Source organism: Anomalospiza imberbis, chromosome 3, assembly GCF_031753505.1.
Source record: "Anomalospiza imberbis isolate Cuckoo-Finch-1a 21T00152 chromosome 3, ASM3175350v1, whole genome shotgun sequence".
NCBI lineage: Eukaryota > Metazoa > Chordata > Aves > Passeriformes > Viduidae > Anomalospiza > Anomalospiza imberbis.
Genome location: NC_089683.1, coordinates 70,921,147 through 70,939,372, shown reverse-complemented (window position 1 = coordinate 70,939,372; position 18,226 = coordinate 70,921,147). Strand labels below are relative to the sequence as shown.

At 38.8% G+C, this 18,226-nt stretch overlaps 1 protein-coding gene across 1 annotated transcript in view; it reads left to right on the top strand.

Moving 5' to 3' along the window:
- Nucleotides 1–17,924, top strand: part of KCNK1 (potassium two pore domain channel subfamily K member 1) — a 30,682-nt gene extending 12,758 nt beyond the window's left edge. Inside the window, exons 2-3 of the mRNA XM_068185057.1 lie at nucleotides 12,100–12,495; nucleotides 15,337–17,924. Coding sequence (XP_068041158.1) covers nucleotides 12,100–12,495; nucleotides 15,337–15,596 — 656 coding nt within the window. The 3' untranslated portion in view covers nucleotides 15,597–17,924. The remainder of the gene's footprint in view (nucleotides 1–12,099; nucleotides 12,496–15,336) is intronic.
- Nucleotides 17,925–18,226: the final 302 nt, after the last annotated feature.

Below are 18,226 nucleotides of genomic sequence, written 5' to 3'. Positions count from 1 at the left end.
TAAATACTACATTCCTGTTTATTTCTAAATAACTCCTACATAAGCAAAAACCTCTACATTTCATCTGCTTGTGAACATAAATAGTGTGTGCAACCACAGTTCTTTTCCTTTCCCTTTATTTAGTGATAGGACATACAGCTGTGATTATCCCATTTGTCCTTATTCCAGTGTAACTAATCAAATTTGGTTTACCACGATTATTGTTTGCTATGTGGGATATCTTAAACATGTGAGTAATTGAATAGGACTAGTGTATCTATAAAATCTGTTTATGGTTCAGTAAACTAGTTCTCACAACAGTTGGAAGTATTTCCCCATGGAGTTTTGCAAATTTATGTCCTATTTTGAGCTTGAAATACTGAATATATTCAGCTGGACTGTATTCAGATGTGAGAGTATCATCAAGCATCATATTTAGGACTGTGATTTAGAGTTTTGAGTAAGCCATCTCATCTATATAAGTATCTCACTTTGGTCCTTATGTAGATATTGTCTCATAATTTATCTTTATTATTCCAGATGGAACATACTTGCATGAAATTGGAGCATGATGCATTTCAGTTCTGTGTGTTTTTGTTAGTTGCTTTAGTGATTTTTTCCTATTTGTGTTAAATTGTTTTGCTTCTGTTTGGCTTTATGTGTTGTTAAAATCTTTATGTTTCTGAGAAATAGCTATTGAAACAGAAGATAGTAATAGGATTTATCCACATTCAAATACATTATGGTGACTGTCTGACTTTTATATGAAATATTGAAATATCTTATAAAAATAGGCAAAGACTATGTGTCTTTCTCTGCCAAACAAGGGAGCTGATGCTCGTAATTTCCCTGAGTTCCAGATGTCAAATCAATAACAAGATTAGAAGTAAATATTCCTATTCCCCTGCTGCATCTTGTAGATAACACTTTCTTCTACGTGAGGTTGCATTTTAATGCAATGATGCTGCTTACAGATTTGATTTTAACTCGACAGCGTGAAATGGCCTAATTTTTAATGTTGTATGATAATTCCTTACTGCCCACAATACAAGTTTCCTTCACTGTTTTCATGCTCTGTGATTTCTGATGGTACAATAAAGCAATCTTTGTTTCAAAGTGGAGGTGGAAAGCCTACTAATTTGCAGCTGGTTGTTTCTTTTTATTTCCAGATGGTAGGAAGAAAAACTGTGGCTTGTTTCAGTGCGAGAAATTAAGTTTGCAAGACTAGATAGGTATTCTTCAGTAACTGGATATGTGATTAAAACACTGCAGTAAGTGCCACTGCAACACATTCAAAGCTTTTGACACATCCCAGGGTGCAATCGGGATGGTAACAGGTGTGAATTATAAATTTTTAGAAATCTCTTTTCTAGTGAACTGAACCAGGCTTCAAGCAGAGCACTACAGTGCACAGGTGCAGGGTTCAGCAGTAGCACCTGGCACATCCCTGTGGTACGCCATGCATACACAAGGTCTTTCAAGTGGTAGAAAGCTGAAGTAATTGATAGAACTTGAAAACCTGTTACATGAAAATTAGAGGTGCTGTGGAAAGACAAAGTTGCAGCATGGAATGAATCCGTAGTTCCAGACCTTTTCTGTAAAAAGAAAGATCCATCTTCTCTCAGTCTCTTCAGAAAGTGTGTGTCCTCTGAGCTTCACTGCCAGTTAGATGCTAAATGTGTCTTAGCTGCTAAAAGGAATTTTTCCATATGTGCAGGTTTCTGGAATTACAGACAAAATCTGGATGTGTAAAATTTGGTGAAATCTTCATCATGTTTTTTTACTGAATCAACACGAGAAATGAGAAGATCAATATCATGGACAAGCTGCTCACTAAGTCTAATCAATAATGACATTTTCTCTCTGCCAAAACATTGTCCATGTTAAGTTTTTTTTTCCCCTACTTTGAATATTTCAGGATGTGAACCTCAGGAAGAACTGTAAAAAGGCTTGTACTCTGCGCTGGGTTCAGCTGGGATAGAGTCCATTTTCTTTGAAGTAGCTGGTACAGTGCTCTGTTCTGTATTGACTATGAGAATAAGGTTGATAACACACTAAAAGTTTAGTTGTTGCTCAGTAGTGCTTACCCCAAGTCAAGGACTTCTCAGTTTCCCATGATCTACCAGGGAGCAGGTGCACAAGAAGCTGTGAGGGCTCATGGCCAGTACATCTGACCTAAACTGTCCAAGGGGATATTCCATACCACAGAACATCATGCCCAGTGTATGAACTGGGGGAAGTTGGCTGGTAGAGGCCAATTGCTGCTTTGGGATGGCATGGTCATCAGCCAGCAGGTGATGAGCAATTGTGTATGTTTCATTTGTCTGGCTTGGCTTTTATTCCTTTCATCCTCCTTTTTATTATTATTGTTGTTGTTATTATTATAATTATTATTGTATTTCACTTTGTTTCAATTGCTAAAATTTATTATCTCAACCCATAAGTTTTACTTTTTATTCCTAATTCTAAAGGAGTGAGCAAGGAGCTGTATGGTACTAAGTTGCCATGTGGGGTTAAATCACAACAACCCCTTTCAATACCTTGAAGTTGGTATTGAAGTTCTTAGGAAGATTTTTCAAGAACTTGTTTCTTTGCTTGTTAATCTTGGTGATTAGTGACTTTAAAAATCCATTATTACAGGAATGCTGCTGCACACATGTTGCTGAACATTCCAGTGCAAAAAACTCATCTTGTTTTCTAATGTTTCAGAGGACTACAAGTTAAACTTTCCTAATAAAACTCAATCACATTTCTCTTTTAGTGGATTTAAGTTTCTGAGACTTAGGTAGTTTGTTCTATTAGGAAACCTTCATAATAAAGTAGTCTCTTGGAGCCCCTACTTTGATACAGATTTTTGACCATCTGTTGCCTAGCGGGCAAGTAAACCAATAAAAGAATAATTGGAATTTTCCTGGCTGAATTCTCAGAGGAGTCCTCAGGAAGTCTCACCTTGCTTTTGACCTGTTGGTGGAGTTTTATTCAACAGACTATTGTAATTTTTACTTATTTCTCCACTGGAAAATGAATCTGAGATAACAGAAAATAATTGTTGAAACAAGATAAGAGTTTGTTTATTTATGCTAAATCTTTGCTAGAGGCAGATCTAAAGATGTGATATTTGTGTTTTGGATAGGTATTTCTAGAAATGTGCTGTTATTGAGAGTTCTGTGGGGGAAAAATAGCCCAACACCAGATGGATCTTGGTTGGATTGTAGCTAAACCCTTATAGGATCTTAAATGCAGGATGACAGATGACACTAAGAGGAACCAATTTTCGGTATAAAGACTTTGAACTTCAAAAAAAAAAAGAAAAAGTGCTGTTGGCTTTGTTGGCTTAAAAAAAAAAAAAAAAAAAAAAAAAAAAAGAAGAAGAAGAAACACAAACCCAAATGGCAAACCCAGAAATTCATGCATACCATTTGACTATCATCTGTGATAGAAGTAAAGCGTGAATGCTTTGGCACAGAGGTTTAGCAGACCTCTGCCTGCTGAAGCCACTCACATTTAGTCTTTGCTCCTACCCTGGAGCACTGTGAAGCACACAGAGGACAGGAAATCTTTAATGATACATCCAAAAAACATGACTGAAGTTGTCAGGGCTCTGTGGGAGTATGGGTCCAGCCCACACAGACTGCATGACAGGCTGGAAGTTTAGTATGTCCCAACAAAAAGGAGTTTCTCACCAGGCAGTCTGATGGAAGCCATGTAGCTGACAGGCAGGGTTTGAAAAAATCTTCTCTTGTAGGGTAAGTGGGAAAGCTTTGCCTGCTGTCTGAGTGCCTGGAGAACACAAGCTCTTCCTGCAGGGAACATGCTTTTTATACAGGCATATTTACTAGCCCTGGAATGGTGAATGTGCCTCACCTGGAGCCCTGTCTCACACATTGTAGGCATCTTTCTGGTGGCAAGGAATGTGTGTTTTCATGTAGACTCTACTAGAAGGGTGTAACAGTTCCCTTGGGTTGATAACACCTGTTTTGGTCATACATAATCTATCCAGGCAGGATGAGAAAGACCCACTGTCAGGTGGTGGCAGGAAACAGTGCTATCATTTTCCAGTTAAAGTTACTGTCTTTTGAGCTGTGTTTCCCTCTGGTACTTTTGTTGAGAAGAGATAATACTTCACCAAACAGTCATAGTAATCATCTCAGATGTGGGGGGGGGAGATACTGATTTCTGTACTTAATCTTATGTCTGCATTTGGTTCCTGTGCAGTGATTCCATCTGCTGTTGTGCCGCTCTAGTAACAAGTACTTCCTTGTACACACCCCGACACATCTTAACAGCTGCTGTGGGAATGACTTCATCGTTAGCATCAGTGCTGTAGGGTTGTGATGTTTTTTGCTGACTTGCTATGGGCAAATACTGTCTAAAACAGAGGTGAGTGTAAATTGACAAAATGGTACTGCTTGCTGCCATTTGCTGTAGCGGTGCTTTGGCGGGGGGGACCACACGGGGGTGTCCCGGGCGGGCCCCCCTAGGCTGTGAGTTCGCTGGTAGCAGCAGGCAGGCAAGGAGACTCCACACGGCTTCTGAGGGTGCTCATTAGATGAGGGTTTATTGGGGGTCCTACCCCCGGGAGGCAGCATGGTTTCTGAGGGAGAGAGGGGAAGGGGAGTGAGAGGGGAAAGGGGCAGGGGAGAAAGGGGCTAAGAGAGCACCAGCCAGGAGAGATGGCTAAGAGAGAGCGTGTCCCATACCCCTGGCACACTGAACAGGGAGATTCAAAGTGGGTGCGGAACAGATTGGGCAATGGGATTACAGACACAGGATACTGCAGGGGAGGATCACGGGCTTGGAATAAACCATACATTTTCCAGGGGTGAGACAGAGCATGCCATTCAACTAAAATATAACACCACAATTTGCAATTCCCATCAGCCTGTAGGTGTGCCTTGCCTTGCATGGTGGTGTGAGAGAGACATGGATAATCTTTCTGATGACAGGTAATGAGAATTAGGAGATACTAGCATTCATTTGGTTTGGCTCAGAGTTATATTTCGTTTCCCTTCAATTAACAGAGCGTCCTTGTGTGTTATCAAGTGACCTGGGGTACAGGTAGCCTCACAGAGCTTTAATACTGTTGTTGTTCATCTTATTGAGCTATGATGGAAATTCAGAAACAATAAGTGAAAGTCTTTCCTCCCAAAAATCTGGAGCCCATCAGGGAAGTGTGGGGAGTTGTGAAATTAGTCCAGTCTCACACAGCTCTGCTGTGGAATACCATCGGAGGAGCTGATGCTAGGGAAGGACTGAATTCAACTTCAAATTCTGAAGGCAGCTGAAGTCTGCCTATTTCTTGGCCCTGTGCTTGGGTTCAGATCAAGAGTGCACTACAGATCATTTCGACTTCCTGCTTTGGTTCACGCTTGTGGAACAGTTTAGGAGCGTGTAGACTGGACTTCTTTCTGATTAAACAACCTGAAGCAGTAAAGAGTACCTCAGCTATTACTGGGCTTGCAGTCTTTGTGAACAGAGTAGAGCAAATCTGAAGTAATCCCTGGCTTCCCTAAATATAATCTTGAATTTAGGTACATGCTACCAAGTATTCTACACTATAGATCAACACTTATTGTGCTATAATAGTGATGTTAACAAAGATGACCAAGCAAATTTTGTTGTTCCTTTTTTTTTACCCCTGTGCTTATAGTTTGCATTCCAGTGGTCAAAATAATTGATTTTGGGCAGGAATTGGCAGCTATCTGATCTCTTCAGTAATATGATCAAATACTACTTTTTTCATGACATTCAGATATAAGATCTAAGCTTCTGTTGCAGCCAAACTATTTTCATGTTTTAAAGTTTTGCTCACAAGCCCAACACAAAAACATTTTCTTTATTGTGGCATCTTGCAATTTCTCCTGCTGCCTTGCTGGCATGTGAAGAGTATCAAAAATGATCATGTTTTGAATAGTAAATTGCCAGCTATAAATATATAGTGTCCAGGAGTCCTCTCCTGCCCTGTCTGCAGATTTTCTCTTGCTGATTGAAATGGCAGCATGTATCTCTAGAAAAATGTAAATGGTCTTACAATAGCAAAAAAAGATACAGGACTTCTCATTGTAAATAAATGGTTCTGTACTTTTCCTCTAGTTAAGAAAATTAATAGATTCATAATGTATGGCTTTATTCTGATTCTACTTGTTTGACTCATTTGAAAATACTTAATGTACTTTCAGTTTTCATTGCATGATTAATGGGGGCAGGTGAGCTAGCAGCACACCCAGATGGCAGAGAGGGCTCATGGTATCCTGGGCTGCACCAGGAGTGCTGCCAGCAGGCTGAGGGAGATGATCCTTCCACTCTACTCAGCACTGGTGAGGCCACCAGTGGCCTGGAGGGCTGGCTCCAGTTCTACAACTCCCAGTGCAAAAAGCCCCATGGAGCTAATGGAGAGTCCATCCAAGAGCTACTAAGGGATGAAGGGACTGGAGCATCTCTCCTGTGAGGCTTGGGAGAGACTGGGACTGCAGAGCCTGGAGAAGAGATGTTTTGTAGGGAGCTCACCAGTGTATATGAATACCTGAAAGAGTAGGTTAGGGAGTGATATTGCAGGTGGCATATGGATGCTGCTGTGTTGCACACTGCCAGATCATTCTTTTCCACCTTTCCATTCATGTTCACTGGCTGGCTAGTATTTTTTTACTTAAGCAGGACATTTTGCTAAAATTTTAATGTCTTTTTATATGGGTAATTATTTTCCACCAGAAGTGCCACTCTGTTCAAAGGTCCCAGTCAATGAGAGCCTTTGTTGTCTCTTTGTGTAGGACTCTCCAGGAAGTCAAAGGTAGTATGGGCTTATTGCAGGAAGGCTTTTCAGACAACTAAGAACATACTCAGTAGGAAATTGGAAGCATTACTACTTTCGCTTCCAACATTATTTTTTGGATTTTTTTTATTATTATTACTGATTACCATGATTTCTGAATGAGGATATGTTGCATGTCCATATGCAGTAAACCCATTTTCACACCAGTTATTTAAGCTGACACAGAATGTGTAAGAACAGGAAGTGAACATCAGTGTTTTGCTAGCACTGGTACACAGGCAGTTCAAACAATACCAAACATAAGACTGTAGAGCAAGGTGTTCTTCATATAAGTATGAATAAAGTGTAAAGGTATCCCTTGTCCTCATGCAAACATTTTCGCCACTTTGATTCATTAGCATCCCCCTCTCTGAGCATCTGCGGATGCAGTTTTTTTGGGCAGGTGAAATATAGCTACTTGTGCAGGAACAGACAAGGCAGATTTTGAATGCTTTGCAAAATAAAAATGTTCTGACATACAGCTGTTCTGGTAGAAATTGGTTTTGAAACTAGCTTTGACCGTAGAAACGAATATGTCCATGCCTTGTTTCTTTGGTGCAGATATTTCTGACAGTCAGCCAAATTGCTCATAAGAGTGTTTATTTAGTATTTATTAATAAAGTGGCTGTGTTAAAAGCCATTTCAGCTTTTCTTGGTGCAATAGGTGACATTTGTGAGCTGATAATATGAAAATGGTTCAAACCTAGCTACAGGACATTCACTGTGGAATTAGCAGTCTCTGGCTTTGATAACTAGTGACAGCAGAGAACAGCCTCAGAAGGGATCAAAGCCACATAGGAGATGCATGTAAATCAGTGTGTTGGAATCTCTTTGGAGTTTTGGTTGGTTTGTTGGTACTTTTGGAAGAAGCCCTTTCACTCTAGAAATTGGCAAAACAAAACAATTCTATTCTGAGAAGTTATTAGGGGAGATATTGCTGTGAAGAAGAGCTAATCTTCATGGTTACATTAATTTAAATATTGTTTTACTATTGTTATTCTACTGAGGTTTGAGGGCTATATTATTATTGAAGAGAGCTGGATTAGCACCATGCTAAATCACCTCAGCTTGAAGTCTAAATAACTTTTAAATCATATTTACTGGTGCTGTGTGAGAATGAACCTAATGACTATTTTCTTTAGTGGCAAAACCGGTTTAAGAGGTTTCTGCCACACCCTTCATCATGTCTCTAATTGTGCCAGTACAAGTCTTTGAGGGCTGCATAGTAAGCTTTTATTAGTGCAATTGACTATAAGTTTCAAACAAATCTCTCCCTCTCCCTCTCCCTCTCCCTCTCCCTCTCCCTCTCCCTCTCCCCTCAGATTATTTCATCAATTTTGGTTTACAGCACTTCTTCCTCTTCCCTCTTCTAATGCACACAAAATCAGTTTCATTAACTCATCTGAGGAGATAGCAAAATGTAATTTCCAAGTGGATTTCCTCTGCTTAAAAATGCTTGTCACAGTGGAATTTTTCCTCCTCATTTCTGCAATATAGTGTGGCGTATTTCAGCCTGGCTAGAAATCCAAGTTCTCTGATTTCTTTAGCGAAACAATGTTAGGGAAATTTTCCAAAGTGTTTCCAGTTTGGTAGCACAATAAGTTTAACAATGAAATACATCTTTCTTCATAAAACTAGGTCTCAAACTATTCTTTTCTATTGCAAGGAAGAGCACAGCATCAACCAAGGTGATTTCTCTTACCACACAGATCTACCATCATGTGACATTTCCTTTTCATCTTGAAAGATAATTGACCAGTTATGAAGAAGGATGTATTTCACTGTTAAACGCAGTGGAAAATGTCAAAGGCTTATAAAATGAAAGTCTAGAAATTATGTAAATATTATCATTGACCATCTTCTTCATACTCCAGAGAGTCATGTTATGCTTGGGATGAATTGAAGATTATTGCTTAACTTAAAAATACATAGTACATGATGCACTTAATTTATTGGGGCATTTTGAGATTATGAGCTGACTTAAAGGTCTGACTTCTCTTCAAGGATACTGACTCAGACCAGCAAAGGGATGAGCACACTTGCTGTGTTACGCTGCATGGTGTGATTCTGCCATCTGAATGGGTGTGTTGGGGAGGACATGGGATGTGCTGAACATGACCCCTCCAAGCTGTGGCTTGACAAAACCTGTCATAGAAGGAACAGTACCTCTAAACTATGAATAGGCAGTGGAAGAGAGATGCAGTGCTGCAGCCTGGTACACACCTGCCAGGCTTCATCCCCATAGCCTGGGAGAGGCTGGCTGGGGGAAGCTTTCTGAGAGCTGTAGCAGTTCTATTTGCCTGTTACTTGCCTCACTTGATGTCAGATCCACCCTTTGGGGCATCATCTGGGGATTTGTGTGGCAGTCTAGGCTGAACAGAACCATGGCACCTCTTCACTCTGGCACTAAATGTTTAGTTCGGGGTCCTGAAAACCTGTAATGCAGCCACTGCCTCTTAATTCAGAGAAGAACTCATTAGTGAGCTACAGGAGAGAGTGAACTATAAAGAGACAAAGCAGTGATGATACACAACTGCTTAGATTGGTCAAAGCAGTGTCTGAGAAGGATGAAAGGAAGAAACACCCACTGCCAACAAGTGCCAAGCTAAGAGAGGATGGAAGAGTGTGAAATGCTCCAAGACAATGCTTGGTTTGACACAGTCTGTTATGAATTGGACATTGTTGGAAGCTACCTAGAGACTCTGGAAAACAAAGTCTGATGGTATATATAAAAATGGAGGGGGAAGATATATCTTACCTGGAATATAATGGCCAATTCTATGTATTTATCTACAAAGTGATCTAACAGGAGCAATTAGTCACAGCTAAGACAGAAGACAAAATAACTTGTGCAAGTTCCTTAGGACTGCAACTGTAATGCTTCTGATCGGTGGTTTCCACTGAAAATGGCAAATGGGCACACACACCTCCCTGAAGAGGACACAATACAAAGTACAAACAGGTGCAGGAGCAGAGATGGGAGGCAATAGAGCACAAGTGTCTGAAAACAGATAATGGAGTATCTTGGGCCTTGGATCTGTAATTTCCTCTTTTTTAAAGTATAGCTGTGTTGGTTTGGGGTGTTTTAATGACTTTTGTATAGTGATAACTCAGATTATAGGCAATTTTCTTGACACTTAAGATTGTCAAGAAAAGTTACATAAAAGCAGTTGCATAGTGGGAAAAAATAGGAATCCTTTTCTTCCCCACTTGCCATAGCCTGAGATATGTAAAGGTAGCAAACAGAGTAGGAGAAATGGTTCATTCTTGAAGGACTGGTTTCTTCATTCCCCTAGGGATTGTCACAGGTGGTGTTCCTTGTAGAACTGTGTTGGGCTTGTGCTGTTTGACTTACTCCTAAATGACCTGGAAGAGGGAAGCAACTAAATTTACTGAAGATACAACTTTAATTAAGGCAATAAGGGTGATGGAAGAGCCCCATGGCAACTGGGCAGTAAAGTGTCACTTGAAAATAAGCATGGATAAAATCATGCTCAGTTGTAGTTTCAAGCACTAAGTGATGGGATATGCCCTCATGGATGCAAGATCCAAGACTTCTGATAGACAGGGCCAAGAAAGCATCAGCTTGGCAGTAGTCAGAAATGCCAGTCAAACCTCCAGCATTATTAGGCACAAACACTTCTCTACAATTTCATGAATCTGATTGAAGTGCTCTGTGCAGTGTTGATTCTCTTATCTCAAAGCAGATAAAGCAAACAGAAGGTAAGCAGGAAAGAAAGCCATTAATTAATACAATTTACCAGGGCTTAAAAGACTGAGCTTGGGTAAATTATTCATAACACCATTAAAATTCAAGTACAACTGAAATTTCCTGTTGGGTTAGCTAACACAGAGAAATTACACCTCATATGTTTCTTCTACAAGACTTTGAACATTATAGTGATAAGACGTTTTGCCTGTCTCTCATTGTCTGGAAGTGTCTTTATGCATCTTAAGAAAAGGAAATGTTATTTTTTATTTACTCCTCTGGAAAACTTAAAAAGTAATGATTCTATTGTTAGATCCATTAAAGTAGAGAAGAAATCTCTTTTGTTCATATAAAACTTGAAGGGACTTGCAGAACAGCCAGTTTCACAGGAGAGCAGGCAGAGAGTTCCCAGGAGGCCTCATGGAATGTCTGCCCGGTCTAGTGTTACACTGGGCAGACTGGGGTGGTGCTGAGTGCAGTTCAGAAATCAGAAGCAGTATAACCCTGAATTCACTGTGTGTTCTGCCTGGACTGCTCAAGATAGCTAGTTGCAGTAGCTCTGGAAAATGCCTTGCTCTACAGCAATAATATAACCCAAATGATCTGGCTGAACTGGAACTGCAGAATTGGTAGGGCTTGTCTGCACTTGCTTGGTTTGATATCAGTGTAAAGGCTGCCCAGAGTAAATTGCAAGAGTTTTCCTTTTCCTAGTTGCAATGAAAACAAAATGCCTTTTTTTTTTTCTTTGCTGGCAAACAGAAGAAAGCATTCCTGGTTTATGTTGGATTTACTGTTCCTTCCTGTAGCGATGACTTACATTTAGAACCAAATGCTGTCTGTGAGAGTGTGCTTTGGCAGCATAGCCACTTGTACTGGGTACAATTGCACAGGTTTGTGACATTAGGATTGCTGGCTGTCATCAGCCCCTACACAAGGGGATCGATCCATTCCTGTACTCTGAACGCAGCACTGTTCATCCTCCTGGTGTGTAAATGGTGAGGCAAAAATCTAGCCACAGTGGCTAGATCCGTGGAGTTTTGCTGTGAAAAAATCTTTGTTCTGTTTTTAGATACCTTTTGATAGATAATAATCTGTGGAGGCATGGAATCAGATAGCTTTGAATGTCGATTATAGTTCTTCTATGTAATTTAATTGATTTTCACAAAAGGTGTTAGAGTGTGTTACTACTGTAGATGTAGGAACATTTTTCTGAAGTACATATTATTCCAGTTTACAATGTGGGTAGAAAAGTTACATCACTTTGTAAAATTAAATTAAAAGTTCAGCAGGAAAACCCAGAATCAAATACAAATTTCCTGGCATAAGCTTCCACTCCTGACTAGGCCTTTTTTCCTTCTCTGAAATAAGCATTTATACAGTGATGATCACAATTTTGAAATACAAAAATATTTGGGTTTACTTGCTTGTGGCTAGTACTGAGTTTTGTTTGCTTGCTTAAAACAGACCTTTGAACAGCATTCATCAAGAGTAGCAGAATTCAGAATTATTGATAGTGCATCTTCTCACTCAATGTAGCCAATATCAGACTGGCGGCTGAGCTCCTAACTTTCACTCAACCCATGCCTGCTGTGCTTTGTTGCAGGTTATGGACACACAGTGCCTTTATCTGATGGGGGAAAGGCCTTCTGCATCATCTACTCGGTCATCGGGATCCCCTTCACGCTGCTGTTCCTGACGGCCGTGGTGCAGCGCATCATTGTGTACGTCACCAGGCGCCCGGTGCTCTACTTCCACATCCGCTGGGGCTTCTCCAAGCAGATCGTTGCAATCATCCATGCTATGGTCCTCGGGTTCATCACTGTCTCCTGCTTCTTCTTAATCCCAGCAGCAATATTTTCTGTCCTGGAAGATGACTGGAATTTTTTGGAGTCATTTTATTTTTGTTTCATTTCCCTGAGCACCATTGGTCTCGGAGACTATGTGCCGGGAGAAGGCTACAATCAAAAATTCCGAGAGTTATATAAAATTGGAATTACATGTAAGTGTCAAACTAACCAGCTAAGTAAAAGGCATTTTATATTAAAAATAAAAATATCAACATCAAACTGACAATCAGACTTCTCCATTCCGTGAATTATGATCATTTGTCAGCTAGAAAACTGGGCATTAATTTAGGTAGCTCTGTAAAGAGGAAACTGCTAAGTAAGGTCAGTTTTCTTAGTTAAGAAAGAAAAAGCTAAAACTATTATTCTAACCATAGCTATTTACTCTCTTATTAATAGTAGGGAAAAAAACCTCACATAACTGTTATGAAAATGATTAGGAGCATCTTGGGCTAACATTTCAGTGCATCACAGAGCCAAGACAATCTGTATCACCTAAGGCTATCCCATAAAGTTAGATGACAGGTGGACAGAAATTAATCAAGAAGACATGGAAAATGAGGCAGAATAGCAAAGTTTCTGACTCCAGTTGAAACAGAAGGTAGCTGAAGCTGGCACCGGTACATACCAGCTGTCAAAGACAGACAAGTAGACTGAGATGGTAGAAAAGCAAGACCATGAATGCTAAATTTCAATTGTTTCATTATATTTGACACAGAAGAAATCATAGTGAACATTAATTTTAAGAAGAAAATTACCTTTATTTTGGTATTCAGAATCAATGTATGCTGAGGGTGACAGCAACAGTGTTTTGAAACATGGCAGTTTCTCATACAGCTTCAGCCTGAGCAGTCTTTGGGTCATCAGAGACATTGAGGCTGGTCTGCATTCAACTATGCTTCTATGCATGATCCAGCAATCATAATGTAGGCAAAGAGTCTGTTAACTTGGTTTTGTGTTGTACCTGAAGAGAGGTTTTCTCCATTCTTTGAAGTAGGGCCTTGAACTAACCAACAGAACACTTTGTTTTATTATCTTGCTAGGCCTGTTGCTGTTGCAGATTTTCTCCTCTCCCTGTCATGTTTATCTTATGAATGGTAGCTTTTAAGTATTAACCTGCTGATCTGCAGAGTTGATTTTGGGGATGCTAAGTGAAGTGAATGGAAAGTCACACATGGTAAAGGCCTTGTTAAAGGCTTGCTGTTCTGAAAAACTCGAAATCTGAAGAAAACATTATGGCTCAGATTAAAGCTTTTTCAAGCTGTACAACAATTAGGAAATAAATTGCAGGAAATACTAAAAGGAAAAAGTAGCTTTTAGGCAAAGTTATGACCTTAGAATATCTAATTTCAATAGGTTTTAAGGTTATAACTTTTAAATTACTCTTTTCCCTTTCATGTGAACAATTCAAGGAAAAAATAAAATGTTTTCTCCTGAACCTAAATTTTCTATAAGATATTTTGGACTTCTACATCAGAAAATGCTTAATGAGTGCTACAGGCTTTTCAAGAATTTTTAGAAGAACACAAGTCATGTTGTAAATCAAGTGGCAATCAAATGGACTGAGTTTCAGAGATAATTACAAACTCTCAGTGCAGATTTATGATGATTTTCAATTGATACAGCTTTGTCGGGTCTTCCTTGTGTTAATGCATAGCTCTCATTCGATGCTATGATATAAAGTTTAAAAACAATTAAAACATTTTAGCTGTAGTGCTGATTTAGATGAGAATTGTATTAAAAATTGATTAATGGTACTCCCGGAACAAAAAGGAGAGTGTTCCTGCCAGTGAATAATCTGTAACTACAGGTGAGATATTTATGCCCTTAGGTAACAGAACAGTGACCATATGGAAATTATTAATCTGTGTTGATTTTTCAGCACGCTTAATGTGCAGCTCTTGGACAAGTGCATTCTGCTAATGGTTATACACTTAGCTTCTGCTTCATTTACTTCATTGAAATGATAAAATTAATAAGTAGTCATGCTCCTCATTGAATTGTAATGATCAGAAGTAGGGATCTAATGAAACACTGAGATTATTAAATATTCATTTTAATACCTTCCTTTAAACTATACACATTTATGTTTGGATAATAATAATAAAAAAAAAAAAAAAACAAAAACAAAAAACCACAGTGTACTGCTGGTCATAGAGATCTCCATTTCCAAAAGTTTCAGTCTATGAGAGCTGACTATTACCTCTAAAAATAAGTCAGTCAAAATAAGTCAGTCAGTACATGGCTAAAGTAATTTGTAATATATTTTAGGTAAGACTTCCAGGTTTTGGGTAATCTGTGTACCTTAGTAAAACATTGCAAATGTGCTCAAAAGATTAAGTAACTGTGTTGGTTTTTCAAATTTCAGGAGTAATTTACAGTAATTTTTCATTTTGGTTTTATTTGGTTTGTACATGTTTCTAGTAGCTTTGTTTTTCCAGGTATTTCAGGGTGTTGTATGTCTAATAATTTTAGAGGAAAAGAATTCTGAAGTTTTCATGAAGTAGTAAGCGATTTGTCCTGCTGAACTGATACAAATAACCAATGACCACAGTTAGCTCCCATATTTTTACTTCTGCTTGTAATATATAGGAATATTGTAGTAAAAGTTTATTTTCCATTTTTTAATCAAAATCTTTTGAAGGGCACTTAATCATGAAAGTCATAAGTAAGTACAGGAATGTGCATGTGGTAAATTTTTATTGTTATGTTTTTTTAAATACCTTTACCTTTTTTTTTTTTTCTCGCACAGTTGTAACAGATTTGAAGCCACTACTATTCCTTTTTCTGTTTATGTGGAGTCTTCTGATTGTAGAATTAATAAAGGAAAAAAACGAAGGATATCACAGTTCAAAGCTCTGTAGTTATGCCATAAAGAAAATTAACATACTAGTCAGGGAGGACAGGGGTGACAAAAGTCACAAGCTCAAAACTGGTCCAGCCCTACCTGGTTTGCTAATAACTAATTTTTAATTTTTTTTTCTTTTTCCACTCAGGTTATCTGTTGATGGGCCTTATTGCAATGTTGGTGGTTCTTGAGACTTTCTGTGAACTCCATGAACTCAAAAAGTTTAGGAAGTTGTTTTATGTGAAGAAGGACAAGGAAGAGGACCAAGTGCATATAATGGAACATGACCAGCTCTCATTCTCTTCCATCTCAGACCAAGCAGCCTCCATGAAGGACGATCAGAAGGCAAATGAGCCTTTTGTGAATTCCCAGTCTCCAACTTCCAATGACAGCTCTCTAAACAATTAATACACGGGTATCTATACCAGTGTTTTGGTGCATTTATGCTACTTACCATAAGAAATAGAAAGCCTCATATTTTTTTCTCAAATTATAAAAGCTGGAAGACTGTGCTACTTTAACAAGGATTTATCACTTCTGACATAGAAAAGACTTCTAGGAAAAATGTGGGAGCCACCCTGGGAAGAGGGAATAAATGTAAGATGTGGCTGGGAACATAAGGCCATTTTGGTTGAGGGATAAGGATTTAGGTGTACCACATTCAGAAATGCCAGAGAGAAAGGCTTGCACAAGCAACTTCATTGAACATCTTTAGGAGACTAGGCCTTCACTGACATCCAGCTCATTGAGTTACATGCCCCATCTTGCAACTGGTTGACAGCAGATTTTGGGATGTGCACTTTTGATAGTCACAGTTTTAATCTAATAGCTAGCATCTTAATCTAACATTTTCAGAGTATTATCTCTAGATCTGGTGGAGGGGGGAGTATCTAGGTCATCCCTCTATTACCCAGTAGCTTGCAGGTGTAAACAACTATTTTAGGAAGAAAAATACAGACTGCAGTCCCTCCTTTGCCCATGTCATTTACATCTAAATTTCCTACTTCCTTAAAAGGTCGTCCAGTCACCAGAAGAATGTTGTCCTGAAGAGAGTGTGCCTTGAGTCTTCCATGCTGTTTTTGTTTTGTATGAAATACTTTTCTGAGAGATAGAAAAAGCAATTTAAAGGTCTGGATGAGGTGAGATGGTAGGGAAGGACAACAGATGCATTTCAGTCTTCTGAAATGGGCAGGAGTGGGTATTCAGCTGTGTGGAATGGAATGAAAACGAGACAGCATATCCACACATGACTGGCACAGTCATGTGCTTGTGGCATTCTCCTAATAGATGGTTGAAATCTTCTCAGCAGAAGCAGTTGGTGCTGTTCATCCCACAGTCCAGCCCAGCGTGTGCTCTGCTGAGCTGGTGGATACATGGAAGAACAGAAACAGCATCACCTTTGAACATAGCTCCTATTTCTTCTCTTGTTTTTCTAACTGGTACTCGGAATACTTTGGAGGAGAAGGGAACGTTTCAGGGAAAATCAGTTTTTCAGTTTTTCGTATGGCAAGAAAAAAGGAAAAATGTCACATTTGGTTCGGATGGAACCGAATTTTTTTCCCCTTGGGAAAAGTCACTAAAAAGTCAAGATCTCGCTCAACTTCTGAAGCTGGAACCTCTTTGACTGTAACAGGAGAGGTGTTTTAGTCCAGCTACCAGTCACTGTGCTGAATGCAAGGACCTCAGAGTGAATTTCAGTGAGCATGAGACGAGATTTAAGTGGTTGTAGTACTTTCTCTTCTGGCCTTAAGAATCTTACGATAGGAGAATCTTGATAACGCTTTGCAATGAATACAAGATCTGGAGCACAAATAGCCATAATAGGACAGCCTCCCACATAGGAACAGCGTTGAGGAGAGCCTTTTACCTGCAGTGCAAGCATGCCAGATTGCCTGTAATTTGGCTTTTAGTGTTTAGAGCTGAATAATAATTTACTGTAAAGAAAACAAATGCAGCGTGTCTAGGTTTAGCGCACGTGGGAAAAATACTTGAAAGTAAATAACCCAAAATATACTGTGTTTGAGCTTAATTATAGCTAGCATCAAACAATTTTTTATATCTTTACTGGAAAAATTTACTTTATGGTTAAATCAGTTGAAAGTCTTCAACTGAAATTTATATTTGTAGAAAATCAGAGCTAAAGGTTTTGGTTGTTTTGAGTTTTATTGATTAGGTGAGAGCATATTATGTTTGCATGTTCCCAGGAAAGTGGCTATTTTTATACTGCTTAGGTTAACACAGTTCTATTTATAATGAATGTTAACCAATATATATGTACATATATACATAAATATATTTATATACTGTACATATATCATAAATCACCAGAGTCTAACAGACTTAGAAAAGGCATTTTAGATAAATTTTCCCTTTATAGAGTCAATATTTGAAAACTATGGCATTAAAATGACACTGACATAAAATTAAGAATACTATAAGAAACATTTATACTATTTTTTTCTGTGGAACTTAATTGATTGTTTTCGGTACCTTAAAATTCAAAATGTCTTTTAATTTCCGTGTAATGTTAAGCTCTAAAGGATATGCACAGATGTTAAATGATGTACAAAGTTACTTTTGCAGCGTGTACACAAGTGCAAAATGTAGACACGTGAAATGAAAGCACAGAATTCAAAGCAGAAGCGATAAACTAAGCGGTATACTGTGATTGTAGGTGAATAGTTGTTATTTTAAACTTAAATAAAAAGTCTGGCTTTTGCCTGCCTGCACTCTGAAGTGGGAGTATTTTCTTTAGTGGCATGTGTGCCTTGAAGAAATCCTGTCTATGTTTGTGCATCCTTCAGTTAGCCTTCCTCAGCCTAAGGAGGCTCTATTAATGCCAGTGTTGTACCTAACATTGATATTAATTGTGGCTTAGTTATTCCTTTCTTCCTGGTTATTCCTTTATTAAAAAAAAAAAAAAAGAGCAATCCAAGGTATGTTTGGTTTTGTTTCAGATGCTGACTGATTATAGCAAATAAAAAATAGTGACATAGCATTTTTTCTGTCCTTATGAACCAACTGTCCAATATTTGAGA